The sequence below is a fragment of the Carex rostrata genome, chromosome 11, assembly GCF_964058835.1.
Source record: "Carex rostrata chromosome 11, lpCarRost1.2, whole genome shotgun sequence".
NCBI lineage: Eukaryota > Viridiplantae > Streptophyta > Magnoliopsida > Poales > Cyperaceae > Carex > Carex rostrata.
Window position 1 is genome coordinate 2,652,844 of NC_135928.1, and position 12,410 is coordinate 2,665,253.

At 37.6% G+C, this 12,410-nt stretch overlaps 2 protein-coding genes across 5 annotated transcripts; both read left to right on the top strand.

Annotated features, from left to right (window-relative positions):
* The first annotated feature begins 416 nt into the window (after positions 1-416).
* Positions 417-3,566, top strand: HL (HAL2-like protein). Its single transcript, XM_078311550.1, has 3 exons — positions 417-1,027; positions 1,823-2,510; positions 3,061-3,566. Exons 1-3 carry the CDS (start codon positions 730-732, stop codon positions 3,362-3,364), a joined length of 1,290 nt encoding a protein of 429 aa, XP_078167676.1. The 5' UTR covers positions 417-729; the 3' UTR covers positions 3,365-3,566.
* A 1,303-nt stretch (positions 3,567-4,869) lies between these two features.
* On the top strand, positions 4,870-11,695 carry LOC144562341 (uncharacterized). 4 transcript variants are annotated; one of them, XM_078311552.1, is made up of 10 exons: positions 4,870-5,064; positions 5,259-5,470; positions 6,169-6,345; positions 6,697-6,789; positions 7,152-7,278; positions 7,360-9,061; positions 9,184-9,349; positions 9,574-9,738; positions 9,836-9,988; positions 10,898-11,695. In XM_078311552.1, exons 2-10 carry the CDS (start codon positions 5,396-5,398, stop codon positions 11,093-11,095), a joined length of 2,856 nt encoding a protein of 951 aa, XP_078167678.1. In that variant the 5' UTR covers positions 4,870-5,064; positions 5,259-5,395; the 3' UTR covers positions 11,096-11,695. The 4 variants fall into 4 exon arrangements, with proteins under 4 accessions (XP_078167678.1, XP_078167679.1, XP_078167680.1 ...); XM_078311553.1 differs by having other exon boundaries at positions 5,300-5,470; XM_078311554.1 differs by having other exon boundaries at positions 5,354-5,470.
* The last annotated feature ends 715 nt before the right edge of the window (positions 11,696-12,410 follow it).

Genomic DNA, 12,410 nt, shown 5'->3' on the forward strand with positions numbered 1-12,410 from the left:
ATGCATTCATTTTTTGACCGTTTTTTGACCACTTGATTCTATACAAAATTAAATTCAAACTTAATTTTTTTTACATATAAACACATCACTCATAAAGTAAGCAGATTTTAACAGTTCAAATTCGCCGTTTAAAACATTTTCGATGAGTTTTAGACTTGAATTCTCCGCGGATTTGGTGAACTCAACACCCTAGTTCTACTCTTCGGTTCCATCCAAAAAAGCCCTTCTATTTTTTTCCATATTGACAAAAATATATAATATATTTCTAAAAATAAAAAGTGATGCTTTACTTCCACTTGGAGAAGAAGATACGCTCCGAGGAGGTGGCGCTTTGACTGTCATACACTCATGTCATACTGATAAAAATAGCAAAAGTAGAGATCTTTTGACCGGTAAAAATAGGGAACGAAAAGGTGACGCCATTAGTCTCCCTCTTTTGACTGTTGTTTCATTCCCACTAATCCAATAGAATTTGTTCGATACATTTAACCCTAAAAGCAAAATTGATTACTATTACCAAATGAATGCCGCCATCCCTGCTTCTCTCTCTTTCTAGTGTGTTTCCTTTTTGTTGGAGCACTATGAATGTTGGCGAGCGCCGACTAAAATCGTTCAAACCCTTGTAGAATCTTGCGGATGAGGTAAACTCCATGAATTCTCCCGCCGCTGACACCTCACACGAGGATTGAATTTGAGCGGAGGCTGTTTCGCTGCTAATTGATTGTACTAATGCTCTCTTTTACTGTGAATACTGTTATCTTCACAATTCCAATTCAAGTTCCAATTCCTGTGAGATTGCGGCGCGTGTGTGCCTCTGCCACGGCCGAGAACCGGCTGGTCTGGGCAGAGCAATCGGCATGTAGAGAGAGAGATGGCAAGAGGGAAAGGGAACTGGCTGTGGCAGTGAAGGCGGTGCAGTTAGCTTGTACCTTGTGCCAGAGAGTGCAGGAGGCTCTCCTCCTTCCGGCTGGCCAAAACAGCAGCCTCAAAACCTCAAAGGATGATCGATCTCCGGTCACTGTTGCAGGTTTAAAAAATTGACTCTCTTTTCTATATCCGTATTTTCGGTTCCATTGGGTTCTTTTGGTGGTGGTGGGATAAGGGACGGTCTTGAGTCTAGTTGGCCTAATTAGGTGGCAGATAATGGTTTAATGGTTATTTACGTTAGTGTTGTGATTTCATAAAATTTAGGAATGAAAGTGCTCGAAATGAGGACTAGTTTGGTTTCAAGAAAGGGTATGTCAATGTGATCAGACAAGATAAACCGGGCCGCGGGGGGGTGGGGGGGGGGGGGGGGTGTGTTGTTTTGGCTAGGAGTAGGAGGGGGTTCAATTTTTCTATATGAAGATGGATTAGTGCCACTTCCCAGGAGCCCAAGAGAACATTTGTGTTTGGGATATTCGTAAAGCAATTTTGATCCAACCAGGGAATACGGATATCTGTAATTCGTTATAATAAAATATTAGATTTTGTAATATTTGTTGTACTCATGACTAAAATTGAAAGGATGGTAAGCGGAAATTTGGAATTCAAGAGCTTGTCAACCTTTAACTGATTTTTGTATACCAGGTATTTATGATTGCAAAAGTATAGAAAGTTTGTTTTCTGTTCGGTGGAGGTTAGGTGAAAATGATTATGACAGTAAGAATTATTGCAAGAACGAGAGCTTCTGAGTAGGTCCTTCAAACAACCTGTGGTAGAATTTGAATGCTAAGGAACTCAAACATTCTTCGTAAAGACTAAAGAGATAGTAAAAACTCAAACCTCCAATTGCTTTTTCTTAAAAAAAAAAATGAAATATTTTTTTGTGTTTTTTTCTTAGATTGGGCTGTTCAAGCAACAGTGAGTTGGGTCCTTTCACAGTGCTTTGGTGAAGAACACACTTCAATAATTGCTGAAGAAGATGAAAGTGCATTTTGTGCTGGAGAGTCAACTCCCCTGCTTGACTCAGTTGTGAGTTCAGTTAACGAATGCCTAAGAGAAGCTCCAAGATACGGATTAAGATGCCCAAAGAATGAATTGCAAAGGCATGAAATTGTTGAACTAATAGGAAGATGCAACTCCCAAGGGGGTCCCAAGGGTCGATTTTGGGTGCTCGATCCAGTCGATGGGACTCTAGGTTTTGTTCGTGGGGACCAGTATGCAATAGCTCTGGCTTTGATAGAAGATGGAGAAGTCGTGCTAGGTGTGCTCGGATGCCCTAATTATCCAATGAAGAAAGAATGGCTCAATTACCACCAGCGTTACTACCGGTTTATGTCTAAGCTATCTCCCCCTGCGTTTGGTGCATGGCACAAGGGTTGTGTGTTGTATGCTAGAAAAGGAGGTGGTCAAGCTTGGATGCAACCGTTGCTTGATCCCTCTCAGGTATTTGATCTGGAAAAATCTGCTAGGGTTATCCAGGTCTCATCAGTCAGTGATCCTGCTAGTGCCACGTTTTGCGAACCTGTTGAGAAGGCCAATTCGAGCCATTCGTTCACTGCAGGATTAGTGGACACTGTAGGTGTCAGGTAAATATATATATCTATTTCAAAACCCTACTTGTTTTGTTTTTTTTCAGTAAATTTAACAAATGGTCCTGATTGTCCATGATCTCTTTCTTGGTTTGGTCCCTCGACAATTAGGAAAACTAGAAAGCTGTCGGTTGGTGCCATAGGTTTGACCCGAAAATTTTATTTGGATCGCACTCCAGCTATTTCAAATGTATCTGAACTATTAGATAACCATAGTTGATAATAATGTATCAGTCTTGTGGATCTTCTGTGGCCATAAAAAACAAGGACTAGTTCAGTATTATCTCTATCTCTCTGGGGGTAGATAGAAGTTCTATGTTTTGATATTTTATCCAAGAAATGGACAGAAATCCCTACATTTATTTTGTGGAATATCTTGTACTAGAAAAATGACTCGTTCAACAGAAGCACTGATTTAGGATTGTTGTTCATTTTCTGACTGAAAACTATGATGTAAAACAGGAAATAGAAAATAATGGTTTATTTATGTAATTACCCCTTGTCAGTATTATGTAAACTTAATTGCTCAGTGGTGTGGAAATTGCAGGAAACAGCCCTTGCGGGTGTATAGCATGGTGAAATACGCGGCAGTGGCAAGGGGTCATGCGGAGATATTCATGAAATTTGCACGAGCAGGTTACAAGGAAAAGGTATGGGACCATGCTGCCGGTGTTGTCATAATAGAAGAAGCTGGTGGGGTAGTCACTGATGCGAGGGGTTCTCCACTGGACTTCTCTAAAGGCATATACTTGGAAGGCTTGGATCGGGGGATTATTGCTTGCTCAGGCGCGCTGCTTCATCGAAGGATTATTGAAGCAGTTGATGCCAGCTGGGACTCCTCCAACCTATGAGAACCTTGTAGTTTCGACTTCCATATTAATTAGTGTTACATTGCACTTCTATTTTGGTGAAGTTGCATTTTTATACAAGGGCCTATATGGTTATCTTAAGTTAAATGCCCAGTCTACCCAATTTATTTTAAATAAATTTACAAGTTTTAATGTATTTAACAGTATATTTTATATTTTATATAGAAAGTATCTGATCTCCTGATACTTTTTCTTCTTGATCATATGCTGGGACGCTTTGTTTTTGCTTTTGCTTTTGGGCTTCAATTTCTTAATTGACAATCAGGTTTCGACTTCTGAATTATGATTGATATGATGAAATAGACGTGTTTCCGTCTTTTTGGTGTACTAAGTGCTAACTACATATGTATCATCAATCCAATTGATACCAACCTAATTTGTATGGAGTAAAAATTGTATACAAAAATTAGTTTTATAGATGGTTTATATTTGACACAAATAATACGGCACTTACGAGCATGTTCTCATTAATAGATTAATCACGAGCAAATAGCCTGACGAATGAAATCATTGGGCTATAAGGAGCATATATGCTTAGTCATATTAATATTTATATGACATGCATTATGGTTATTCATGTTCACAACCCATTTAAGGAGTCGATCTTGCATTGCTTATTTGAAGAGAGTAATTAGATCTGTTATTAATTATTTATCAATAAAAAGAGAATCTGCTAATTATTATACAAAATGTGTTTTGTCTTGGGCTCATCCAACAATAAATTAATATCATCTCACCCTCCAATACCAACCTTAAACATTATTATTTGTTGGTTCACACTTCACTAGCCATTGGTATTGTTAGAGGTTGGTTATTTCATTTTTTTTTTTCTAATGCATACATAACACTTTGTGCAAAACATAATTCATCACCCATATAAATAAATCACATGAGCAAAAGTCTCTCACATTTAGGGTCAATATATCACCATCCACATCTTTATCTAAAAAAAATTGTCTTTATCTAAAACAATAGTCTCGGCATATCTACAGCTAAGTCATGAATGCTTAACCAAACCACCTCCATAATTTATTTATTTTTAAATTTTTTTTTAATTATTTGTTTCAATTTCTCATAAAAATATTAAATTCGTACTTGTAACTTAGTGGTTAAAATTTCACTTTGTTTTGTAAAAAAAAAAAAAATTCACTTTGTAATTGTGAAAATTTGAGTTCAAATTCTAGTTGCCACATACTAATATATAAATAATATAAATATATAGATTTCAGTCCCCAATTTAAATATTCTAATTCCGCCCGGTCACATTTGATAACATAAAAAATTAAAAGCAGAGCAAAAGAAAACTAGATTCATTTTTAATCTTGTAGGCTGTTTTTTTTTTTTTTTTTTTTTTTTCTTTTTGAGGTTATCGCCCGTATGCATTTTGTTGGCCTAAATTCAAAATAATTGAGACATGCGCCAAACATAAAAGGGGTAAAAGTTGGTTCATGCAAATTTAGGATTCAGTTTGCAAAGATAAAACTAACACGCTCTTGCGTGGTTCATGCAATATCGGTTCCCCACCACACAATTAAGCCCACAGTTTTCCAGTAGGTTTCCATTTTTATTTCCCTCTCTCTCCTTTCTCTGTCTCTTTGTGTGGGGTGATACGGTAGCTTGTGAGCTGTGTACATTGAGGGGAAAAGGGTAGCCGCTGTCATGGTGGCTTGATGCCGCTCAAGGTGAATTCTTCTTATTCTTTTAATCTAATTATACCATCTTAATTAATTATAAGATAAATGCATATTATTCACCCAATTTCTTGTACACCATTATAGTTTTCTACCATCTCATCCATTATACTTTCATCATCCAATTGCTACACCAATCAATGATCACAAATCACAACTTTTCTGTTCCTTTTAACACCCATCAGGTAATGAAAGAGAAATAAGTGAAATCAATACACAAAAATAGCTTTTCTACATGTGCAGCTGGTCTGATTTAATTTGGATCAACCTGGTGCACTAGAGAGATAAATAAAGTGTACACAGAAGAGCGCAGCAAAGGAGCATGCAGCCCGGCATCCTGCACCGTAACTTATCTAGCCGATTTCCCACTCCATCTGACCATCAAATATCTTTCCAGGTATTTGATATGCTTCCATTGGGAATTCATTTTTTCTTTTTTCTTTCTTTTCTATTTTGAAATAGCAAGAAAAATGTCCACTGTAATTTTCATTAAACAGATAAAAAGAGTTAAAATAAGTATGTTTGGAGTTTTATTTAGTAAAAAGTGCATTGCATGTGCCTTTATGCCATCAGAGCTTTATTTGTTATATGGTTGTCAGTAAATTTAAAATGTTTTGCTTATGATTAATATTTTGTACCACAGTTCTTCTGGAACTTTTAGTATGTAGTTTGTAGATTAAACTCTTATGTAGGATGCTGTAATTCCCTGTACACACTCTCTCTCTCTCTCTCTCGGTTAATTGGTGGGTAAAATAGCTTTGTAATGGATAGTGTACATGCACATCATATCAAGTTTTCCTTCTTTGCTGGGTACAAATTGCATTAGGCCTTAACAGTTAATTGAGTCCAAACTTAGTTACCAGCCTAATCAAGAACAATATTACCATAACAGAAGTTACAGAATCAACTAAAACAGATCAAAACCCTCATTATTATCAACTGGTAACTGCTGTACAGCAAGTACACTATAAACGATGAATTATGGCATCTTACTTGAATCTAGGCATCCACATTGACCAGTTCAATAGTTGATAGAAAATTAGATTGTGCACTTGGGGAAGGAAGTGATGTTCAACTTTTTTTTTAAAAATGCAGAGATCCACTAGCTATCATGGTTTCTCAGCATTGCACGAAATTGCCAACTATTCCAATAGTGGAGGCAAAGTTTCTGAGTCTCCTTTTGAAAAGGAGCTCAAAGATGCTATCATTTCTTTCAGGCAGTTGCTCGGCAATACTACCAGCGGAAATGCATCTGTGTCCTCCCTAGATGAGGTTCTGATTTAAGATGTCTATTTCATAATATTAGTCAGTGTTTCAGCTTCCTTAAGAAAAAATTTATATCATATTATGATTTTTACACCGAATTTTAAACATCTTCCTTCGACATTTTATATTGTTCTCTTTAATTATTACTCAATCTAAGATTTTTCCTCCATTGAAGTGGATAATGTACTCTTTTTCATGTTAAGTTGTTTTAAGGAGGAAGTAATATAATTATATCTAGTTTCATAGTCTCGACATGCTTAATTAGGTCTTTCAAAATGGAGGGTAAGGGTAAATAAATTGCATATCTATCCTTGTAAAATTAATTTAACATTTAGAGCTTCATATTTTTATATATAGGTGCTATATGATACATGGGAAGTCCTAAAGACTAGGTACCCGAAATGCTTGTCATCCATCCAAGTTTCAGGCGTTGGTGTGTCAACTAGACAGGTTATTTTTGCTACTTTTATGTTCCCTGCTTATTAACTTTTTTTTTTTTAAATCTTGAGTAAACTTGTTTTGTTTAATGTTTTCTTGAAAAAAATCCCTGGTAAATAACTATCCATTAAAATTGTTGTTGATCATACTATTGCACATAAATCTCTGCTTGTTTGAACGAAATTCCTGCTTGTGATTTTTCCTGTTTGGTTTGAGTCAAATAATGTGCAGTCACTATGTTGCAAGCAATCATATTTGGTGCTTCTAGAAATATCAAATAAATACATTGGTCTGCTTCTTTTAGTGTATTACTATGTAATACATCTCCATTACTTGTGTATATAAATGATCCATTCAATCAACCTTGAATATAGGCTCTTCTCCATCTCTACAAGCTATTGAAGTTTGTTAAAGATTCAAGGAAGAGAACAAACCACCATATCGGCAAACTACAACCCGATGAGGATGTATCTTTGGATACTTCCAATGTTGAGCAAATTGGTATGTTATCATCATCTCCTTTGTACTCTATCCATCATTGAGTTGATCATTTCTATAATTTAATGAGATAATAATTTTTAGGCGAGCGCATATATGAGATGCTCAAGTCTGCTTCTAGTCCAAGAATAGGAGAAATGTTTGAGTCTGCCGAGAGGTCAATAGATGAGAGCTCTAGTCGGGTAGGAAAGAAGAGGAAACTAAATCATGAAAGTGCAGGGACGGAGTCTCAGTCTGTACCGCCTGAGACTCTCAAAGCAAGATCAATTCTGACGGACTTCCCAAATAAAAATTTGCCACCTGTTCTTACTCGTCAAAGACATCAATCTCTAGCAGTGGTGGCACCTTCTCTTCTCTTTCCTCTTCCACCAAATTCTAACTTCAGTTCTTCACAAAAGTCTAAAGACGATGTTGAGGACGATATCTTAGATGAAATCTCAACTACAGATCCTGGTCTACTGAGCTATACCAGCAGAATGGAAGAGGATGACAAAAATCAACATATATCCCTTGAGGAAAACATCACTCCTGCCTCTACAAAGCATCCGAATTTATTCGTTGTAATACCGAGTGCAAACGAAAGGGAGGTTCATGGAACACCTGTTTCATCACCGGTATTACGTGTATTTCTAACTGTTAATCCAACCCCAACACCTCCATCATCACCGATGTACCTAGCAAGCCCACATGAATATTTTAGATCATCTGCCGGGAGGCTGGAGATGGCCAGACATGTCCCTTATGCAAAGATATTGGATAATAGAACCAAATTTGCTGAAATTGATGAAACAAATCCTCTTGAAGTCTCTATCACTGATCATACCTCATCTTCACCTTCTATGGTCATCAGAACACCAATGATTTGTGAACTTGCACCACCTACACACTTAGACTCAAATCAGCCTCTAGCTGATCAGATTCAATCCTTCAAATCAAGAAATCCGGAAAATACATCTGCTCCATCACGGCCTCCCCTGCCCCCTCTTCCACCACGAGCATCATTAAAAATTAAAACAACACTGCCGCAGTTAATGTCTCCAAGTACCGTTCTACTGCCACCTTCACCATGTACACCACCTTCATCACCATTACAGCTTATGGATTTTACAGATACCCCTCCACTGTCACCGTCACCACTAAAAGTTTCAGAAGCAGAAACAAGACCTCCAGCATCATCTGCACCAGTGCTGCCTCCACCGCCCCTGCTATCGGGTAGAGCATCTTTGCTACAAGGAAACCCACCCCCACCCCCATTAAGGGGTTCATCCTGTCCAAATGATGTCCCCCCACCACCGGCACTACCACTGCCACAAAGTGGAGCATCCCAATCTCCACCACTGCCACTAATTGGAGCACCTCCACCACCAGTTGGGGCTCAGAATGGGCTTACACCTCCACCACCTCCGCCACTGCCAGGTGGAGCTCAAAAGGGGCATGCACCTCCACCGCCTCCTCCACTGCCAGGTGGTGCTCAAAAGGGGCATGTACCTCCACCGCCGCCGCCACCCGGTGGAGGTCCCAAGGGGCTTGCACCTCCACCCCCACCACCACCAGGTGGTGGAGCACCTCCACCACCGCCACCAGGGAATGCAGCTAGAGTGCTACGAGCAAAGAATACAAAACTGAAAAGATCCAGCCAGATGGGCAATTTGTACAGACTTCTCAAAGTAAAGGTCGAGGGGTCAAGTTTAAAAAATAAAACTTCTCTAGGCAAGAAGAGTCAGGCTACATCAAGTGGTAACAAGGGTCAAGGAATGGCTGATGCATTGGCTGAGATGACCAAGAGGTCTGTACTTTTACTTCTTTAATTGATCATTTGTTCATTTTTGTGTTTTTACCGTGATGGTCAGTGAGACACCAACTACTTTCATCATTAGCTATTCTTAATTCCTTGGAATTGCATTACAGATCATCATACTTTCAACAGATCGAAGAGGATGTAGAGAAATATGCCAAACCAATACTGCAGTTGAAAGGTGAAATAAGTTCATTCCAAACAAAGGACATGGCCGAGCTGATGAAGTTCCACAAGCATGTTGAAAAGTGCCTTGAGTGCTTGACAGATGAATCACAGGTTCTTTATTTTTCTTATGTTGAAGTAGGACTTTTGATCCTTCTCCACTTCACACACACAGAGGCAAACGCAGGCACACACATATATAAAAGCTACATGAAACTTACCTATGTTCAATAATTTAAGATTTTTTTTTAGTTCTTGAGACGTAAGTCCAGAATCCAGATTATCAAGCTTTTGCAGATATCAGGTGCTTACTGAGAGAACGCTACCATCTATTACAGGTGTTGGCCAGATTTGAAGAATTTCCGTCAAAAAAATTAGAAAGTTTGAGAATGGCAGCAGCACTTTATTCCAAGTTAGAAGGCATGGCAGCTACACTTAAGGGCTGGAAATTGACGATTCCAATTTTGCAACAACTTGACAAAATTGAGGCCTCCTTTAATAAGGTAGGCACATTAATTCAAGTCCTTTTTTCCCCTAGCAAAACTATCGGTAACTCTTTTGTAGTCTGAAAGAATAATTAAACTTTGGTGCTTAATATAGATTAAAGAGGAAGTGGATGTTATAGACCGTACAAAAGATGATGAAAGCAAGAGATTCAAAGGCCACAAAATTGACTTTGACTTCAGTATTCTGCTCAAAATAAAAGAAGCCACAGTTGATTTGTCCTCGAACTGCATTGAACTCGCTCTAAAGGTATTTAGTAGATACATATTTGCTGCATATGTCATACTGTTTTGTTATGTCCTAGTTAAACAAATTAAATCAAACCAGACCCACACCAGTTCAGATTTAGAAGCCAAAGTTGCCGCAAGGCTCTAAGTGGAAAGCGAATACTTTGTGGACGTAATTGTAACAATTATCAGTACCAGTCATTTCGTCGAATACACTATGTGCAACCAGCAAACCAAACCCATACCAGTCTAATACGTCCTCAGAATCAGCACCAATTCTAGGAGACAGCAGAGTTAAATGCAATCACAACAAACACCAAATCACCACAAGATTTTATCCTACTATTTCCCCAGATTCTGGCATCAGAAACAACTTTTACTAATACCAATTAGAGTTGACAAACACACCTCAGAAATACCAACAACTTGAACAATTCTCACGAGACTCGGAGGATTGACACAAAACAGAGATAAAATAAGGATCTAACCATAGAGTGAGCGCCAAATTGCAAGAGATTTGAGAAAATTCTGCTGAGCTGAACTCGATTATACTGGGCAACAAGCAAAATGTACTTCTTGAGCTTTATCAAAATTTTAGAAATTGTACCAACTGCAGCAAGCTATCTCTCCTCTTTTCTCTTCCTTCTTTTTCTCCTTTGTTTTCTTGTCTATTTCTTTGGTTCTTTTCTGGTATATATGGTCAAAGCAAGAGAGAAAAATAATTTTACTCTGCCACTGTTATTCAGTTATTTGGATACAAAGCAAATTTTTAATATAGCCCCTGAACTTTATGTTTTTGCATCGATGCCATTTCTGTCATCTGCTCAAATTAATATGAGCCACTAGCTCATACTGCCTCAAGTTAACCCTGCATGTTTGATGCATGAATGCGATTTAGTTTTGGTAAAACATGTTAATTGTGTTGGTGCAGGAAAGCAAAGAGGCAAAGGAACTACCAGTGACACCAACAGCTGGAGGAAAAAATCAACAAGGAAACAGCACTTCAAAGTTGCTGTGGAGAGCGTTTCAATTTGCTTTTCGCGTCTACAATTTTGCCGGGGGTCAAGATGAGAGAGCGGATAGGTTGACAGCGGAACTCGCTCATGAAATAGAAACTTTTCCTGTCTAAGTTAACATTCGTCGAATGGCCAGGTCTGAAGTGCTGGTACATATTTCATCTGTAAATGATTTCAAAATATGTTGTGAGTTTGATATGTCCTCTATGAACCTGCGAAAAAAAAAAAAAAAAAAAAAGAAGAAGAAGAGAGGAAAGAGTGAAGTATTTTGGTGGGACTAGTAAATTTTCTAACTAGAGAGAGATTAGTTACTAGTTTGGATTACTTGTTGGAAATGCCAAAGCATGTATATAAAGTGCCATTTTGCACTGTTATTATGTGTGGACTGGACGGTGTTAATAAGTCATGTTTTGCACTTTTGAGATGCTAATGAAAATTTTGGTGCTCTGGAATTTAATTTGAAGCTACTATTGAAGTTCCTGGTGCAAAATTAATGTGTTTGGTTAAATTATTCCTGAGAATGATATTATTATTTTTCCTAGTTTGCGCTTCCATATATTTCATTCGAACTTTCTTTCTCTGAATTTATAATACACAGTAAGTATCATTTATCCACTAAATTCCATTTACAATGTAATAACATGTACCCAATTAGCTATTCCGAAAAGAGCACATGAAAGAAATCTATCCTTACAAAATTACAGAGCACAAAATATTCATTACGAATTAGTCACCAACAGCATTATAGAGACAAACTATGGATGCAATTGAAACCTTGAATTATTAAAATAAACTTTCTTTGCTAAATTTGCTCAATTAAAATACAACGCCTTTATGCATTACACTTCAAGTAAAGTCAAATACCTAATTTCAGGTATTCTTGAAGAGTATTCTGATTATTATTAAATTCTCAAATATTTATAGATTTCATATGATCCTGCTCACCTTCTAAGGAAAATGTAATATTATAACAAAAACCTCTAATATTCAAAAGTGGCACGCGCCAACCAACAAAATAAGATCTGCGGGAGAGAGGAATAAGAGAAGCTATCCCTCATACCTATTTTTTGACAGTCCTGTACCGGTTTAAATCATGATATAATTAACTGAAACAACAGAAAATTAAGCAGTGGCCCAATTAATATAACCGAAGTAAACAAATCAAAGGAAAAAAAAAAGGTGTAGTTTTCTCTTGGTAAAGAGAGACTTTCAAGTCGTTACGTATCCCTAAAATATCTAGTTCAATTCACTCATGCAAGAACTTCAGACTTTCAAAACCACAAAGTAATTCAGACCTTAAAAAAAAAAGAACTAATTCAGCATCAGGCCATGAGATCTCCGGTGACTTCGAATCCTCTCGCACAGAAGAAAAAAAAAATCATTAAAGATCCAATCCATTGGTTTCTATGAGATTCGTGCGTGGATCCA